At 36.8% G+C, this 19,872-nt stretch overlaps 1 protein-coding gene and 1 long non-coding RNA gene across 2 annotated transcripts; both read left to right on the forward strand.

Annotated features, from left to right (window-relative positions):
* Window positions 1-5,348: 5,348 nt before the first annotated feature.
* Window positions 5,349-18,401, forward strand: LOC108677670 (chloride channel protein 2). The gene is given in 19 exon segments (XM_018165926.2): window positions 5,349-5,465; window positions 6,439-6,595; window positions 7,303-7,453; window positions 7,455-7,556; window positions 7,661-7,763; window positions 8,088-8,216; window positions 8,329-8,491; window positions 8,800-8,915; window positions 9,694-9,949; window positions 10,200-10,320; window positions 13,000-13,085; window positions 13,739-13,947; window positions 14,123-14,440; window positions 14,749-14,909; window positions 15,605-15,692; window positions 16,204-16,332; window positions 17,328-17,456; window positions 17,701-17,787; window positions 18,136-18,401. Coding segments are annotated over 19 exon segments (2,757 nt in total). The 3' UTR covers window positions 18,271-18,401.
* Window positions 15,611-16,611, forward strand: LOC108677676. Its single transcript, XR_001931274.1, has 3 exons — window positions 15,611-15,692; window positions 16,204-16,332; window positions 16,577-16,611. It is a non-coding gene; the product is annotated as an uncharacterized LOC108677676 (long non-coding RNA).
* Window positions 18,402-19,872: the final 1,471 nt, after the last annotated feature.

Raw genomic sequence — 19,872 nt, forward strand, 5'->3', positions numbered from 1 at the left:
ATTTCATGCATTTGAGAGAAACACCAAGGTGGTGGGGACAATGCGATGAAGCATCTGCAAATTGATATGCACCCAAAACAATTGAGAAAAGACTGAGAAATAGACGATTTTTGTTCACCAGTGTGCTTGTGAGAGACTTTAGATGCTTTGCTAGTCCAATGACCGAGGGTAATCGGAGCAGTTCTTCAGATATGCTCAGACATTCTTTATATAGGTCTTCATATCCTTTTTACAATTCTAGCCGCGACCTGGGAAGTTTGGCACCAACAATCTAGCAACATTTTCAACTGAAAAGTTTATGCCGCATTCAATTTACTTTCTCTATTCCAGCGGTAAATAATCCTCAATAACACTGCACGCCAACTACTTCTTGATTTATTTCTACGTTAGTGAGTGAAAAAAATATCATGAGCTTAATTGCCCATGGTTCTAAGTTTTCTCGTATGCGTATTATATTCAGCGAGCTGTATGAATAGACATTATAACTAAGTAATGTAAGGATTTAATTTCTCCTCCCTTCCTCCTACTGCGGAGGACGAAGAGTGTTTTTCGTATCTCCTTGTCAGACTCGGCCAGAGCTATCGCGGATATTGGGGAGAACCCAGTGCGAGGCTGCGGGTATAGGGAGCCCCTTCAGCTCAGTTGATGGCCCAGAGTAGGGACCAGACTCTCGTAGTTGTCTGACTTGGGACCGGAAACTAAAATAAATAGCGGAAATAGAGAAGCTGATTTGCCTGCTCCCAAGTCTTATAGGCGTTCCTTATTTCTGAGTCAGATCCGTGTCGAAATTTTGTTCGGGCTACTGAGCTATACGCACACAACTTGCAAGGTTGTTGCAGACGTGTTAGACACTCATAGATTTTATTGGAACGGAATGCATGTTAATTTATTAATTCGTTTATTAAACTTTGGGTGCAAACAGCATTACTCTGTAACATGCTCTGCCAATATAGGGTTCACAGAGCACATAAATCAGTCTCCCTATATTCGTTTGGACTGGGCTTGGAGTGCAGCCTCTAAGAAACTTGCAAGCTCGGTATGACTTGGATTCGTCCAATCCATGGCATACTATCAGGGCACTATAAAGTCGGAGATTGTGGCTGGAAGCCTTCGAGCGAGAGGATCGAGCATACCCAGAATAACTCAATACCGAGGGTAGCGACTCATGGGCAAAAGCCTAGGCGTTACACGAATTTTAAGAGTGACGTTAAAAATTATTTCGCTCATTTTCGATGGATGTATGATGACTGACTGAGAAGGGGTTGGTAATATCCAGTGTAATGTTGCTGTTGCTTTAGTTCGTAACGTGAATGGACAAAATGTAAGAGGCTACACTATTGCAGGAAAAATTCAGGTCAGTTCTGAAATGGAGCTGAGGAGTTCTACTTTCCTTCCAGCAGTAGCCTGTAATGAATATAGAATAAGTTAATCGGATATTCACTTTCATTCATTTCTGAATATTATGAACAAAATTAAGGTTGAGTTTACACAAAAGTGAAACTTGATTCAAGTAACTCATAAGATTTACGACCTGTGTTGAGCCGCCAATTGGGTGGATTTTGATATTCTCATGACGTTCTAGGACGCACGTTTCCATTCACCAGACGTACGACCAGACGCTAACCTGCTACAATTACCAGTAACATTTCTAACAAAAATACGACGTTTTTCTTCGGAAAATGTTTTTTGAGAATGGGAAAATTATATAGAGCAATCCGGTTCAAAGATGACGATGTTTAGATTATTATCATTCTTTTTCTTTATACATCACTTTATCTCTTAAAAAGCTTGTATTTACTTAAACTTCACTTCATTTATTTGTTTTTATTGAAAATTCAGACAATTTTAAATGGCTACGAAAAGTGTTTAATCATCTAAAGCTGGCAGGGAGAGTTTGAAAGGTAACATGCTCGAAATAGTTAAAAAGGTTATTTTATCTACGTATTTACTTTATTTTACATTTATTCTACTGAGTACATAATATTTCTGGTTTTGAGACGTATTGCTAGCAAGGAAAAAGAAGATTACGGTATTGCACATTTTTAGGTTATGAATTCAACCTACCAGGATATTTCGATAGCCAGTAAAGAATCATTACTTGCGCTATCAACGCCAAATGATGCGTGAAAAAAATTTCTAGTGGAGAATTTAGTGTCCTCTGGAAGATGATGTTATATACTTGGAATTACATTAGCTTGAGAATTAATAACCCAAATTGAAGAATAGCGCTTAGAAACGATCAAAAAACATGAAAAATCCGTGAAGAAATTTGTAGAAAATTTTTATGAAATGTAAGGATAGCCTAGCAATAAGAAAGGAAATTCGAACGTAATATAGAATTAAAAGTGCAAAGTCTACGAAATTATAGCGTTTTGAATGCTGAGAGTATAATTCATGTTGTACATCCTAGGCAGCGAATTAATTTATGTGCGGCCCAGTAATGAAGGTTTTCAGCTGAATATGAACAAGACGAGACTGACCTTCAATTATCAATAGAGGCATTGAACTTTTGTGATACAAATTCAAAGAAACTGCGAAGAAAAATTAAATTTAGCATATTAAAGATTTAATTTAAATAACTAGTAACAAAGAGGTTCTACTAGTGATGCCCGAGACGTGGAAAGAGGTACCCACTAGGAGCAGCGAAGACGAGGATGACGATGAAGACGACGCCGACCAGCAGAGCTTCGCAGGGGATCGTCAGTTTCAACAGACTTTGGTGGGTAACTTAGTCCCAATGTTTAGTTATTGTCTTTATTTGCGCCTACTTCACGAAAAATTTCGTCCAAATTTCTTTTTGTCTCTGATTTGACTATGATCTATGTTAGATGTTTCGCTGCACTCCAAATTGTGTGACGAAATGAACTTTTACTCCTGACACTTCAGAAATAATTGTTGAAACAGTTAGTACGTAGGTGCCTGAATTTTTAGTATCGTTAAAGTTTGTTTGAATCTATCTGTAATTTATTCTTGCTTGTTTGGTTGAAACTGGCGTCATAATTATATCATGCAAAATGTTTACTATATGTTTAATGCATACTGTTTAATGCATATACTGTAGTATATGCATATATGTATATGTTTAATGCATATACTGTAGTTGTGCAAATAAACGGCAATATATTTCATCATGGGCAACTTTAATGAGATCTCAAATAATTTTCAAGGTTAACGTTATTTTTTATAATGACAAAATTTATAGCTGTTTTATTTAGTAATATTTTCTCACATTTTACGAATTAAGTTGAGTGGAATACTTAAGTTAAGTTATGGATAACAGTCATATTCAGGTTTACATTCTTTGTATGTCATTATCGGGCATTCATTAACAATACGTGTTGATTCGCTTCAGAATTTAAGAGCATGTTTAAGAATTTCTTTGTGCCTAATTTTTTGTGCAGATGTACGGCAGGTACAGAAAAGAGCTCAGCGAGTTCGCCAAGCAGGAGGCCAAAATAGCTAAGAAGGAAGCTAAGAAATCTAGAAAAATCGCTCCCGAAGGTAAGTCCTAGGATAAATTCTTTCCCTAAACTTTTTGAAATTCATTTTCTACCATTCATTACTGCCAAAATGGAAAATTTTTCCTAGGATATTAACCATAGCAGTTGCGTTGTCGAGTTCAGGGTCTGCTAACTTCCTATTTAAATAGCATCTGTAAAACCCATGTACCATTACTTCGTTCTTGACTTGTGTGTATAGTCGAAAAATTGTGGGTCAGCGCTATATGAATGCACACTTATCTCCTACTAATTCCGTGGTAATGTTTGGGAAAACTTGTTCATTTCATCTGTTTCATCTGCTTATTGAGTTTCTTTTTCTAAATACAAGGTACAATTATATACCAAAATTGTGCTTTTCACTTTGATGAATTTATGCAATATTGATTCTTGAACTATTTCCCTTAACAGAGATCACGCTATGAGGTGCTTCTGACACCATTAGTCTCAATACCAAATAATCCAAAAAATCTTAAACTGCTGTGCTCAGGGTCATTCTACATAGGTGGTGCACTAACTCCTTAGAAACACACACGATCAATTACCGATTTCGAGAATTTTTTTACCATTTAGTGAATTAAAATGCAAATTATAAATTTTCAAGGCATAATATATAGTACAAATAGCTGCTACATGACGCGTTCACAGTGGTACACCGCTTGGATACTTTGTTTCTAAAAGTTCACAAACCACGGGTCCAAGCGCAATAGTGGATGTGCTTCCCGGTATGTATTTGTACGATAACTATAGACAGATGTTCTACGATGTTGTCATTAATAATCATATAATTAACAAATCATGATTTTGTAGACCACGGACGTCGGCGCAACGTTCTACGGCGCCTGGTGGCGACCGGACGATCCAGGGCATGGAAATTCTTCATAGATGACGTCTGGAAAGGAGACTGGGTCTTTTTTCTCTTCCTCGGCTTAATCACGGCAACTTTATCTCTTATTATCGATATTGGAGTAGCAGCCTGCAATAAAGGTGATCTTCGTATTTCATTTTAGCTGTTAAAATCTGAAGCGGATAACCATAACTTATATATTCTTCTCATCATGTGATTCCATATGATGGTTGCACCAAACACACTGACCTAAGTTTGTAGGTAGCAAGAGTGCGCTATTACTTACCGGCTTCTTTTTTTACTATTACTATCATGCAGTTACATTCTTTTTTGATTTACTTTATTGATGCCAAATGTATTGGTCGCCGCAGCGCAGAGGTGGGCATTCAATGAGCTCACAACCTGGGCTGTGCCGCAGTTCGTGGCGTGGGTGACGCTGCCTGTTCTGCTAATGGTCTTCTCTGCGTCATTTGCTCAGTTAGTCTCTCCGCAGTGCATCGGTTAGTCTGGTTACATTTATGCTTTCAAAACTTTGTTATTCACAAATGTGAAAATTTTCACAGAACATAACCTTGCTCATGGTTTTAGAGAACTTTCCGTTCAATGAAAGTAAATTTACTTATTTATTTATTCCATATGACTGTATTGGTATTTTTCTCAAACGAGGAACACAGCTCTTGGATATTCTTTGTGTGACTGATCCAGAAAAGATATACGTTCACCTTATGGCGGCTCGATTTTCAGCTGAAACACGCAACGCCTTCCCAAAAACCACACACATTTACGCCTTTTTTTTATCAGTTCACCGAGCAGTACGTTACCCTATAACAATTTTGTTTTTACCATTGACATTTTCGTGCACTGAAATAATTAATTGTTACCGTTTTCTAAATTTACTAAAAGTGCGAAAAACTCCTTACCCTTATTTTTTCCCCGTTGTTATGCTGAGGTTTTGTCGTTACAGCAAAACTTTCTTCCACTTTTCAGGCTCGGGTATACCAGAGATGAAAACCACCATTAGGGGCGTGGTTCTGAAGGAGTGTCTTTCACTGCGGACTCTCATCGCTAAAGTCGTCGGCCTCACCGCCTCACTCGGAACTAGCCTGCCAATTGGCAAAGCGGTGGGTGATTAAAATTCTAAAAATACATTTAGCAATCTGGTAAGAATACCATATGGCCATACATTTTAGTAATTCAAACTTTTGAAGGTACTCTTTGGGAAATATTATTGCTACAGCCTCAAAGGATAGAAGATTCCATATTCTGTTAATTAAAATCAGAGGTGACAAACTATAAGAAGAAATAGTGTGAGTGTAATTTTTGTAATTCGTAGTTCAAAGTCCGATTGTGAGCATCAAAATCGAATCTGTTATCGCTGCTCTTGAGAGTCGATTCCAAATCTAGAATCGTGAGTCTGAACGCGTTTTGCAGGTCTTTAGAAGTGTCTGGTTCAACTAATTGGGGCTTATGTCTTTTCTATGGCATTCGTTGATTAATTTATTATTAGATGAACTTTTAGATTACCTCTGAGTTCCGATAGGTTCTTGTCATTGTCCATATGCTATAGTAAGTGGAATAAATAGAGAGGCAATACTAAGAGCAATTATTAAGTGTAGGTTTACAGGATGAGGTCCAGAAGACTGCCGGAGGTATCACAACGGTAGTTGAGAAGGTATAGTTAACGACACGAACGCGAGTAAGACAAGCGAGTGCCGGAGCCGATAGACGTGGTGGATGCGTCTAAGGTTAGACTGCGATGGACTACAGCTAAGAGGTGTTGGACTGTTGGTGTATGACTGACTTGGGGTAAGCTTGAGGAACTTATAATAGAGACTTACTTCAATGGCGTCACGGAAGGTGACGTGAGGGATACAATTGACAGCATGGGGGTAACGTATGAAATAAGCCACCTGGCAGAATGGTTAGAGTTAACATTACACAGTATTTCACAGAATCCGTTCGTGCACATCGCTCGTATGGTGTGGAATGACTGGAATCCGCTCAGGAGCGCCGTTTCCACTTGCACAGTTATGCAGTCGAAAAGTTTTGCATACAGTTTCATAATAAGAGTTACTACACAGTAATATTTCCCAGGGTCCGTTCGTGCACATTGCCTGCATGGTGGGTACGCAGCTCTGGAACGTGTTCTCTCGCTTCAAAGGAATATGCCAGAACAAGTCCCGCAAGACGGAGATGCTGGCGGCGGCCGCGGCTGTGGGTGTCGCGTGCGCCTTTTCAGCCCCTGTTGGAGGTGATGATTACCACACATTACCATTTATGGATATGCAGGGTGTTCCGCATAAATGACCCTGACATTGTGAATGATTATATGTCCATTTCAAATTAACAAGTTTAATTGTCATTTATTTTCGAGATCTGTAGTTATTCACAATGATGTATTATAAATTCCAAGAAAGAGGTATTACACGTAAATTAGGTTCATTTTAAGCATAGGTGTAATCAAGTTGGGGCCATTTCTATTAATCACTCTTTATAAGTAGTGTAAGTTTCAGTTTGCGCTGTTAAAGATGAGGCCTAATACATAGTCCATGTTTTATTGTGATTCCCCTTATCGCGGAGGAAATATGCGAGGCTGTTAGCCTCTAAATACTTTTGGAGCTCGTAAAAAGTTTAATCACATGAAAATATATTTTTCCTCCCAGCCCTGCCCAAATTTTCATATGTCCAATATCTTATAACCGTTTATCCACTGATTGGGGCCGAATCTATTAGCATTAAGCTTTATAAATGCTGTCTTCATGTATAGAACGGACGTCTAACTTCTTTTGAATGTATTTAATAGATAAGTTACTTGAATTTTTTCATTCAATGACCGACTATCACTGTTTAATAGAAAACATTGGTATACGTATTGCTCTTCCTTGAAGTCGGACTTACGAATGAAACTCAATTCATCTACTGTCAAAGTTCTGAAAATATTGTTCAACTTGGCTACAGGCGTGCTTTTCAGCATCGAGGTCACGTCAGAATACTTCGCCGTACGCAACTACTGGCGCGGCTTCTTCGCCGCTTTCTGCGGTGCTGTTATGTTTCGTCTGCTCGCNACAACTAAATTGCTGACGAATCACCAAATAAATATAATTTTTCAGACTTGTCTGCGGACTTCTAGGGGCGCTGTTTGTATTCGTCCACCGAAATTACGTGCTCTTCATGCGGCGCAACAAGACGTTCAAGAACTTCTTCCAGAAGTAGTGAGTACCTGCAAGTTGCTTGACAAATTTTTATATCGTAAATTCTGTTAGTTTTGTAAACGTCCATAATGTATCATTAATTGTGCTGTCATTACCAACAACAGCCGCCTGATGTACCCGTTCCTGGTGACGCTGGCGTATTCTTTTCTCACCTTCCCCGTCGGGTTCGGGCGGTTCGTGGCTGGTGAACTAACAATCCCAGACCAGGTGACTAAATAAATCGTATAATGAGCACTATAGTCAGTGCAACATCCTTATGTTGCAAATTATCGTTTTATTATATTTTAAAAATTTTTCCAAAAAATATAATTAGATTGCACTCTATGTGTGCATCTGTGTACCTTGCATATTGAATCCTGTTTCCAACACTACACATTTTCGCAACTCGAGTTTATTATACTAATAAGGTGACAGATTTGCCTAACAATTACTTATTTCTTCGCATTATTTAATTTTTAAGAAGAAATTAAATAATTAATTAATTAATTTTTACAGAAATTTTAACCACTTTTATATGGTTCACCTGTTCAGATGGCGAGTTTGTTCAGAGTCACGTTTTCGAGCGACCAGCACAGCCCTGAGGAGTTCGCGATCGTTCAGCACTGGAGGACGCCCTGGACAAGCGTTTTCGTCAACCTCACCTTGTACATTATATTGAGTGTGAGTTACCACTCAAATTTTCATTTTAAAAATGAAAATCTTTAAGTGAATTAAAATAAATTATTGACTTTGTAAGTAATTTTTTCTGAAGTGTTAAAATTATATTGTACAGTTGTTTGGCCTGGTGATCGTGAGCACCTTACCCGTCCCTGCGGGCGTCACCATCCCATTCCTGAGGATCGGCGCTGGCATTGGTCGTCTCATCGGCGAGATAATGGCCTACTCTTTTCCGACGGGGATTGGCTCTGGCGCCTTTATTCACTCCGTAATTCCAGGTTTAATGATAATGATTGGATTTTTTTCATGGTTATAGCTTTGCAGCGGCGAGTCAAACTCCATCGTTAAGACAGGATGATAATGCCCGGCTATTAGCGTATAAACTTATTAATAACCGTTTTTTCACATTTTGGCGATGTTATGATACGGTTGTGGGCCTGTTCCATTAAAACAAAGGAGACAAATCTATGAATTATACTTTTTTATACATTAAAGACATGCTATCTGATATAAATGGGTAAAATTAAGATTTATTATTCCAAGTTTTAAATACCGCATGCAACTTATTTGATATTCCCTCGCGCAGGCGCGTACTCTGTAGCAGGAGCAGCGGCATTCACGGGCGCGACGACGCACACCATCTCCACGTCAGTGATCCTCTTCGAGCTCACGGGGCAGATAACGCACCTAGCGCCCGTCGTGGTGCGTAAAATTATAGTCGAGGCACTGTAAAATTTCAACTAGTATGTTGTATGCACAATGGGATGGGTAAGATAATCACTCCCTCATAAACTTCTTTGAGATCAATCTTTATAAATGATCTATGAATACTATGGAAATGCGCCTGTCTAATACTTATCAGGATAGCAGGTATGTGCGTACCATGCATGGTGAATCAATAGGATTCCGCTATGAACAGGTGACGTTGACTATATTAAACTCGGTGAATACGAGTTACTTACATTTCATTATTTATCTTTTGTGATTAAGAAAAGGATTATAAAGGTATTCGATGCAGAGTTCAAGGAATAAACTTTAGCAGCAACATCTACAATAATGCCTACGTTCTCTCTTTGACTTACATATCACCGTGATAGTGCCGGCTAGCTGATGGCTCCCATTATTCAAATGGTCTATTCATTTCATCAGGACAATGTTTTCGTAGTAGCGCACTGTTCGAAACATCTCTGTGAAAATTAACGGTCTAATTATTGATACTGTGGCCGGGCATTAAACGGAAAATTATTGTACGGTTTTGTAACCAATTGTTCGCTTGCTTTCTTTCTTGAAACTCATGTACCTCATTAGAAATCCATTTTTTGTAGTTATAGGCCAAAAACATTGCTTAGTCCTTTCGTAAAAGTAGTGTATTCATCATATAGACACTCCTTCATATATTCTATGTACATATATATTTTTCTATGCAATATCTTCTTACGTTTAAATCCAATTCAACAAGGAATGCTTTTGTTATCTCCAGATCGCCGTGTTGATAGCAAACGCTGTAGTAAATTTGTTCAACCAACCCGGATTTTACGACTCGGTCATCCTTCTCAAGAACTTGCCGTATCTGCCTACGATCCTGCCGTCTGGCCTACACGATGAAGATATTTGCGCTGAACGTTTCATGAAGAAGGCAATCAAATATGTCTACTACGGCATCTCCTTTAATCAGCTTCGTGATACGCTGCTGGAGACTCGTAAATTGCGCTTACTTCCCATCGTCAACTCACCAAGTACGGATAAATAATTTTAAAAATGGAGTTTACTATACGAAAGATATTTCACGAGTTCATTGTGTTTAGAATTAGATCCTGAATTAAATTCTATCGATTAAATGCATTGTAATCATTTCAACTAGTAAATTTAAAAGCGACGATGCATCTGTTAAATCACAATTTTGTATATAAACTGCTAGTTAAACTTTCCAGTTTTAGTGATAAATTTAATTTAATAATAAATACATCAAGCAATTTTTCGTTGCAGCATCAATGATTCTACTGGGGACCATCAAGCGCGACGCCCTCTTCTCGCTGCTGCAGACCAAGCTGGAGCAACGCAGGGCCGCGGAGCTGCTGCGGGAAGGCGGGAGCCCAGCCGCTAAGACGTCAGTTATAACTTCTTACTCACACTGTTACGGGGGCCGGTACCAACTGGGCGTAACGCGAGACTTTATCCTATCCGCAATAACTCAACCACGGTTCGTTACACTTCTTGCAGATCAACACAGTAACCGACAGGAGAATAAGGACAATCAATGCGTCACTTTCATTCAACAACGACGATAAAATAAACAAAGTTCGTGTAAGTTGAAGCTAAGTCAAGACTTCGGATCAAGATTTGGAGGTCTCTCTGTACGAGATAAAACTATTACAGACAATAAACATACACGATGGGTCATGCCTAAAACTAAATCATAAAAACTAAGAAGACCTTTTCACGCCTATAGCTATACGGCTTGATATCAAACTAATATATTACAGGTCACTATGAAGCACACAATAATGGTCCTAAAAATATAAAATTATCACGTGCACACTACACTCCTGTCCCGTATAGTGGCGCAGATCGAGTGATCCTATATAGCTACAATTATTCCGCAATACAGAATGGATCCGGCATTATCGCACGGAAGTCTAAAGCCATTTTATTAAAAAAATATTAATATAAAAGACATCTATAAAAAATTACATTTCCCTCCTCTACAACACAAACTTCATTTTAATTACACATGCTTAAATTTTTGGTGTTTAAATTTATAAAAAGATTTCATAAAGTTATAAACCCTGTTTTCATTCACTAGCTATTTCAAATTGCACCCGTTTTTGTTTGTTTAGAACAATGCAGGTGTATGGAATGCTGCGTATACTAAAACGTTGGAAAATACCAGGAGAAATACATTTGTTATGTTATTTATTGATCATACGTGGTGTGCCCAAATATTTGCCCCCTTTTATTCAGTATAAATGTGGAATATAATCAACCTTATATATCTTGTTTGCAAGCACAGAAGAAGTGAAATTTTAATTTTCCTACATCATTTCCGTAATTCGAATATTTGGGTCAACAATGTACAAGTTTAGTACTAGTAATTTGTCGTGGTGGTCACGAGATTGTTGTAGAGGCCAACTTGGATTTGTGATTGAATTTTTTTAGCGAATTCCGTATCATGGTTAAAAGATTCTTTAATTAAACCGATTTGAAATAAACCCCTCAAGTCAATCATAGTTTTTCACGAATACGAAGCAATGGCTATTATAGAATTTCTTGTATATTTAAATGATTTCCATACTTCAGCAGACGGATTAGTAATTATTAACGTGATCAATAGTTTTTGCCAAGACCCATTAATTTTTTACTTTCAAATTCACTTGAATTTATTGAAAGTGAGTATAATTTTACTATCAAATGGAGCTATTGAAAAAAATGTTAGCCAGCTGTTTTCCATTCCAAAATTTGTCAATTAACTTGAATAGAATAATATGAGTCTAAAAATTACTTTTTAAAGACAACACTTCTAAAGAGGCCAGTGTCTCCGATATTACATGTGTACAATGAATTTATTATTTTATTTTTAAATATTAAAAAATATCTTGAATGTTTTTAGTATGTAACTTTTTAAATTATTTATTCTGTCAGTTGATTCAAGTATTGTCTCCGACTTTACGCAAATGCGCAAAATTTCAGATCGATTGGACAGTTAGAAGTGTGTCAAATATAGATTTTAAGATTTGTAGCAGACTAACAAACAAAAAACAACAAGAAGTGAAGTTGAAGAGAAGTGTTGTAAAATATGCGTTTGAAAATTACTTTTTAAAAACAACACTTCTAAAGAATCCAGTTTTTTAATGTTACGCATGCACAATGAATTTCTAATTTTATTTTCATATGTTAAAAAAAAATAGTTTTCAATTTTTTCTTATATAAAAATGTTGTAAATTTTCAAAATTATTTATTCTGTCAACTGATTCATTCATTGTCTCTGACTTTATGCAAGTGTGCAAAATTGCAGGTCGATTGGACAGGCAGAAGTGTGTCAAATATAGATTATAAGATTTGTAGCAGACAAAATTATTTATACATTTTTTTAATATTAAAAAAATTTCTTTTAATTTTCAAACTTATTTACTCTGGCAACTGATTCATGCATTGCATCCAACTTTACGCAAGTGTGAAAAATTTCAGATCGATTGGACTGGTAGAAGTGTGTAATTTTTTTAGCGAATTCCGTATCATGGTTAAAAGATTCTTTAATTAAACCGATTTGAAATAAACCCCTCAAGTCAATCATAGTTTTTCACGAATATAAAGCATGCAATGGCTATTATAGAATATTTTGTGTTTTCTAATGACTTTCATACTTCAACAGACGTATTAGTAGTTATTAACGTGATCAATATATAATTATTTCCCAAAACCTATTAATTGTTATCTTTCAAATTCACCTGAATTTAATGACATTGAGTATCGTTTAATTATCAAATGGAGCTATTGAAATAAATTGTTAGCCAGATTTTTTCCATTCCAGCATTTGCCAGTTAATTTGAATAAAATAATTCGTTCTTAATCACATTTTTAATTTATACAATCTGAGCGTAGTTTAGCAGGGATTAACTTGATATATAAATTATAGATTATTGTAAACATAGTATTGATTTGGTTCTACAATTAAAATAAGATTTTAATAATAATAATTTTATTATAATAATATAGTATTATAATTAATAACAATAATTGTAATAACAATAAAACTTTCATTCCGGGCTAACGGACCGTAACTCGGCAGGAAGAAAGTCTTCGACTATTTTCCTCGGCCACATTTTCTTTCGTTGAGGAAGCAGAGAAATACGCGCCTTATGCAACGAAGATCAAGTATGTGTGTTATAATGTAGGGAAATAATAAAAATTAGTGGATACTAAATCAAAGGAGCATCTTGATAGTTATTTTTCAGAAATTTGTTGATCATAACTTCATAAGATAGAAAATGGATTTTTCTTAACATTTTACTTGCTGAAATTACCGTCATTTTTCGATGCAAATTTTGTTTTATGTCGATAATTTTAATTTCGTGGAAATTATTATGTTTATGATAGTGTTTTTCTTATAACTACTCCCCATGATTTACGCCCAAAGGAATACAAAATTAAATTAACTTTCGTGCTTTTTAATTAAATTCACTTTCACGACTTTTTTTCGTGCAGGGAGTCTTTTTATAGCGCCTAAGCGTTTTGCTCGCAATGCAATGAACGTGTCATGGTCATGTCATGTCCAGAAATTTTGTGTTTTCTGAACCCAAATTTTCCGGGATTTTTAAAAATTCCGGGCTCTGCAATTACATTTATCATGATTTGCCTTTGAATTTTCGGAATACTGTTTCTCCACTCATGCATTTTTACAACTTCAACTTCTCGTCTCCTGTCTCATTGAACGTGGTTCTCATGTATAATAATTACACAAACGAACCTTAATTGCGGTGGCTGATCATAATCAGTCATTTTACTGATTTATTAACATTCACACGCAGGCAGTCTGCAGGACCTCAGTGTGCTGCGAAGGTCCGTCAAGTTTCTACCTATAAATACCAGTTTACCTGCGCAGCGTGAAGGAGATACGATCTTCTCTGCTTCATCCATTCAATCCTTAAATAATGTTATCAACGTAGAGTCGCCGACGGGCCTTACATCGGATTCACTCAAAAAAATTACCTCTGTCAACACCACCATTCCTGTGGAGGTAAGCTAGGTTTCGTATAGTCGAAAAAAAACTCACTGGTGAATTATTTTTTTCTGTATGCAGATTTTTTTTAAATGATATTTTATTATGCAAGATAACGATAATAAAAATAATAAATATAAATAATAATATTTACGAATATTTTATTATTGGAACAAATTCATTTGTGTACAAGGACCCAGCACAGTCTCAATCAATGGTGACGGCGCAGAACGAGACGGACAAAGCAGAAAGCAGCTCTGAGGCGACATTGGACGCTTCTAAAATGGTCACTGGGATTGACACTTCTTCAACTTGCGAAGCGATCAAACCCGCTCGGCGGGATTCTGAACTCTCTCAAAGTTCTGCTGGGGACTCTCAGGAATCTGTAGACCAAGACACCGTGCAGCCCGCACCTGAGAGAAGAGGTTCAAGATTCTCTGTAACTAAAGTTATGACGCCCATTTGCTTGACTCCTGAAGCCACTACTCGAATGGAATGTTTTGGTGATGATGTAAGTCATTTGCTTGATGGTTTGTAGAATTTTGATATGTATTTTTCCATAGAAATTGATCTGTTCACCCTTAAACTGAAGGCAGGATTCTCATTGCATGAAATGATTCTTTCGGATCACCTTATTGTGAACTTTTAGTAAATTTCGATTCTTATCGAAAAAATTTCTATTCTATATATAAATTTCGATTCTCATAGATAAATTCCTATTCTATATAGTAAGCAAATTTCGATTCACATAGAAAAATTTCTTTTTATATAGTAAGCAAATATTGATTCAAGAATTAGCTTACTTATATCCACTTCTAGAGTAAGCTTGTCTCACCGGAGCTTGTAGCCGTGATACAGAAGAAGATGAGGTCCACAACGAGGCCGTGCCAAAGCATCCTCAAGAGAAGGGCCAGCGGAGGCCATCGATGCTCGACTCAGTGGAGAGATTCATGCTCTACATTCCACGCTTATGCTTCCAAGTACGTTGTTAATTAATCAATCTTCCGTGTAAATTATGAATTAATTGGTCTTCCATGTACATTGTACATATTGGCAAGGTGACCTGGTGGTTACAGTTCAGAGTTCCAAGATCGGAGCAGTGAGTTTTTGGTTCGATCCCTGCTACCACGACAGTTCTGTCAAGATCGGTGAGGAGGCCGCGAAATTGGAGCATTGAGTTGCGTGTGATGTACAATTTTTACACCATGATGTAAAAATTTTACGATATTGAGAATCATCAACAGATGTAATCGCCTAATCAACGCTAACACCACTATTTATACTATTACTATTACTACAATGTAATAGTAATAGTATTAATAGTGTTTAATAGTAAAACCCAGTAATTGGTTTTCTTTGTACACTGTTTATTAATTAGTCTTCAATGTGCATTGGGAATTAATTGGTCTTCCATGCACATTGTAGTCGAATACTTTGTGAATTATCCGTTTTTTTTTCTACGTGCCATTTTGACAAATTTGTGCCGCATTTTTATAGCACTTTTTTCTAAATGTCAGTTCATGTTTAAAAATTTATGTAAAAGGCAAAAAAAATTATTTCTCACGAATGTTGGTGAATCGATCTATATGACTCAACGTATATATTACCCCTTTCATTTGCCATGATGATATTCAAATAAGTTCTTGTCTACCTGCATATGTATTTTTTATTCTAGAAACTTGCGCTCAGCTGTGGATACTTTAAGGAAGAAAGTGAAGAGGATCGAGGCTCCTGCAGTCATTGTAAAACCCAACTTATCAACGGTAAATTCGTAGTTTGGAAATATTTTCATATATAAAGAGAGACTAAGCGCACTATCTACTGACTTTTGTAGTCAACCTCTGCCAGCAACAAAGTCTTTTAGTAATCAGGGGCACCTTGCAGATAGACCAGGCCCATTATTTCGATTGGCATTGATCTCTCATTATTCTCGAATAGTCTAATCTGTTCAACCAGAGGAAATAACTAACCACCACCATCCATAATTCTTAAGCGCTAACTTTATATACCCTTACGAATTTCATCATGAATACGCTCTATGTACTTGTGCTGTCATGCTTCAAATACCCGCACGATGTACAATAAGCTTGTGATAATACTTTACATCATCTGAGGCTATCGTGGTAAAATTTTTCGCCTTATTTTATACATTTGCTACTTCAAAAATATCCTACTCTTTTTCGAATTGAGTATGATTTTGAGTGAAAAAAAAATGATTTGCCATGATTTCAAGTAATTATATAATGCTGCCTGTGTAACAAACGCCGACTTCAGGTGATGGAGGAGTTTTTGTTGTCGCCGTGGCTGTGGGAGGACAAAGCCTACGACGACATCGTGGATTTCACCAACTGCCCCATCGATTCTTCACCAATTCAGCTGGCAGAGAGTACCCCACTTTTCAAGGTAAATGAGTGAAAATTTTAATGTTAATTTATGGAAAATTATAAAACGGTAAATAATTGATGAGATAATTGATTTCTTGGGGGAGATCATCTACATTCTACACCCGCAGTCACGAAATAGTCAAAACTTTACAAAATCCAATTTATTTCTATTTTCACGTTTTATTCCCCGTATTCCTCTAGCATTCTCGATAATCTCTCCCTCGGCGCATGTGCAATTTGTGCAATAATGTCGCCACCCTCAGGTACACTCGCTGTTCTCGATGCTCGGGCTGAGTCAACTACTTAAATATGTAGCGGGCGCTACCGCTACCGCTACATTGCCTTAAATGTAGAGCCGCTACCGCTACCGCTACTGAAAACGTAGCGGCCGCTAATAGCGGCCGCTACATGTAGCGCCCTACTGCCCACCTCTGCTGATAACTCTGTGCCACCTCAATCTTTTAAGCCTCTTTCCTAGTGGCACCGCAACAACAAAAGATTTTGTCACCCTCTCTGAACAAAAAATTGTATAACCCCTTGAAACTCACATTTTGCATTGTAAATAGACCTCCATAATACTCTACACTTAAAATATGGTTCATAAATTTTGCAGCGTTTCAATTAAACGTATCAATACCGATTGTAAAACTAAATTTTATCTTTATCCACTCGTTACCTATTCTCCTGCAATGAATGATGCTTTAATCCAATCCATTTTGGCAGTATACCGTCACAATAAATATCATGAATACGCTCTATTTACTTGTGCTGCCATGCTTCAAATACAGACAAAACACAAAAAAATATTGAATAATTAGCTATCAGTAACTCAAAGAAACTTTACATCATCTGAGGCTATCGTGGTAAAATTTTTCGCCTTATTTTATACATTTGCTACTTCAAAAATATCCTACTCTTTTTCGAATTGAGTATGATTTTGAGTGAAAAAAAAATGATTTGCCATGATTTCAAGTAATTATATAATGCTGCCTGTGTAACAAACGCCGACTTCAGGTGATGGAGGAGTTTTTGTTGTCGCCGTGGCTGTGGGAGGACAAAGCCTATGACGACATCGTGGATTTCACCAACTGCCCCATCGATTCTTCACCAATTCAGCTGGCAGAGAGTACCCCACTTTTCAAGGTAAATGAGTGAAAATTTTAATGTTAATTTATGGAAAATTATAAAACGGTAAATAATTGATGAGATAATTGATTTCTTGGGGGAGATCATCTACATTCTACACCCGCAGTCACGAAATAGTCAAAACTTTACAAAATCCAATTTATTTCTATTTTCACGTTTTATTCCCCGTATTCCTCTAGCATTCTCGATAATCTCTCCCTCGGCGCATGTGCAATTTGTGCAATAATGTCGCCACCCTCAGGTACACTCGCTGTTCTCGATGCTCGGGCTGAGTCACGCCTACGTCACGGTGCTAGGACGACTCATCGGCGTCGTCGCGCTCAAAGAAGTGAGTCTTGCTGCATCGCGCGCTTGGCTTTCTTACTGTTTGCCACTTAGTGTGTTAGGCTGATTTATACGTTAATTTTATCTTCGGTTCACACTTTGAGCTTTATCATACAGTTGTGCTGTCATTAGTTTAATTACATGCAAATTTATTTACATGCAGTCATATTGAGTTCATTTTCACTTATGTTTCACACGACCACAGTAGTAGCTTAAAATGGACCGCTGACCAAAACTTAAATTATAATATTCACTATTTCCGTGTTGGCTTACAAGATTCCAGTATTAATTGCTCGTTAATCTTTAATTTCGTATGAAATGAAGACATGACAGTTATTGTTTTGTGCCGCAGTTACGCGCAGCCATCGAAGCCATCAACAACGGCACCCCGCAGCCCAACGACGACGTCGGTCCCGACGAAGGCGTCGACGCCGACGACGAAGAAAGCAACGTTGCGCTCATGGCACAGAATTTAGCGCCAAAATAATCGGAATAACCGCCGATGCAGACTCAGAGGAAAGGGCATATATAGCAGCATGTATAATTTTTCTTAGTACGAACTATGCTATTCAATGAGGATGCGAGTTTCAAATTATGAATCAAAATTATTTCATTAAACTTACGTCGTGCTTGGCGCTGGAAAATTTAAATTTAATCTGCAAATTCGATAGAATTTGTGAAGAAAATTGAAATAGGTAATCTAATAGCAAAATTATTCAAGTTCATGGCTAGCTCAAGTCGATTTGGAAAAGTTATTTGTTGATAGATAGTCAACTACTTTATAGTCAGTAGATGAGTTTAATTGAGTTGAAGAACTCATAAATCGTAAGACATCATTAGTTTTATCGATTTTCGACGGTTTTCATCTTTAGATAGATCAGCTACAGTTTTATCCAAGACAAATGGAAAAACTTTATTTTTTATGTATGATGATGCATCGGGATAGTTTATAAAGATCTGGAGATGACAACTCTTTTGAAACAGTTCAATTAAAAAAATGATGTGGCTAGCGGTCGAGCATGAGGCAGATACCCTAATTTATCGCGAGTGTTTCACGCCGGCCCCATACGTGGACTTAATTTAGGGTTTTTACAATAGTGAGGACTCGCTTCTCACTGCGACAGATTTTGGTCAGAGATTTATTAAATCAAAAAAATAAACTTGATAAAACCTGAGAACCTCAAGACACGAAGTATTAAGAGCTTTTAATTCGTACTGGGAAAAATCTAATGGTCAATACTGAATAACTTTTTAACCATCCTAATGAATGTATGCGAAATTTGCAAACAATATTTTCTCACATTTCTGAGTAATAATTTACATTTTTATACAATTATAATACACAGGATCATGGACGTCCTTTATACACAGCTAAAGTGATATTGTATCAGGAATCATCCTAGACCGTGAATTTTTATTGTATGTTGATTGTGATGCGGTAATCGCTTTTTTTCTGCTATAGAAAAAGTTAAAACGCAAGTTACAAGTGCAACAATGTAAATATTAGATTAGGAGTTCATTACATGTACATTTCCTCGTTACATAGGTTATAAGCGTAGTCGCCTCCATATTTTGATCTGAGTGTACCTTAAAAATGAATCATTATTTAAAAAGTTACCGAGGCGATAAATTGTACCTTCGAGTAGTAACTGATAAAATTAATTATGAAATTCACAGCCTTATACTTGAGGTATCGTAAGGAAATTTACCGCTGCAACGATGCACAAATGTTCTATCAACAACGAACTTTGTCTTAAATATATTTTGCCCCGTACCTGGACGTATTGAAGGTTCCCTTATTTTAATTGATGTAATGCTATAAATTTTCAACCTCACTGCACCCAAACGCTAATATTGCCGTTGTTGCAGGTGGTAAATCGAAAGCAAAAGCATCGAAAGTTGTCAGTAATTAAGATAAAGACTATTAAAATGTAACACTTCAATGAACTAATAAAATATAACACTTCAATAAGCTTCTTAATTAAAAGACTTCAATAATGGGCTTCTTATTTTAAATACATAAATATTATCTGTAAAATATAGAACGTCAAGCGAGCTTCGAAAAATTCAAAAGGTTCAATATGCTTCT

This window comes from Hyalella azteca, unplaced genomic scaffold (assembly GCF_000764305.2).
Source record: "Hyalella azteca isolate HAZT.00-mixed unplaced genomic scaffold, Hazt_2.0.2 contig6875, whole genome shotgun sequence".
Taxonomy (NCBI): Eukaryota; Metazoa; Arthropoda; class Malacostraca; order Amphipoda; family Hyalellidae; genus Hyalella; species Hyalella azteca.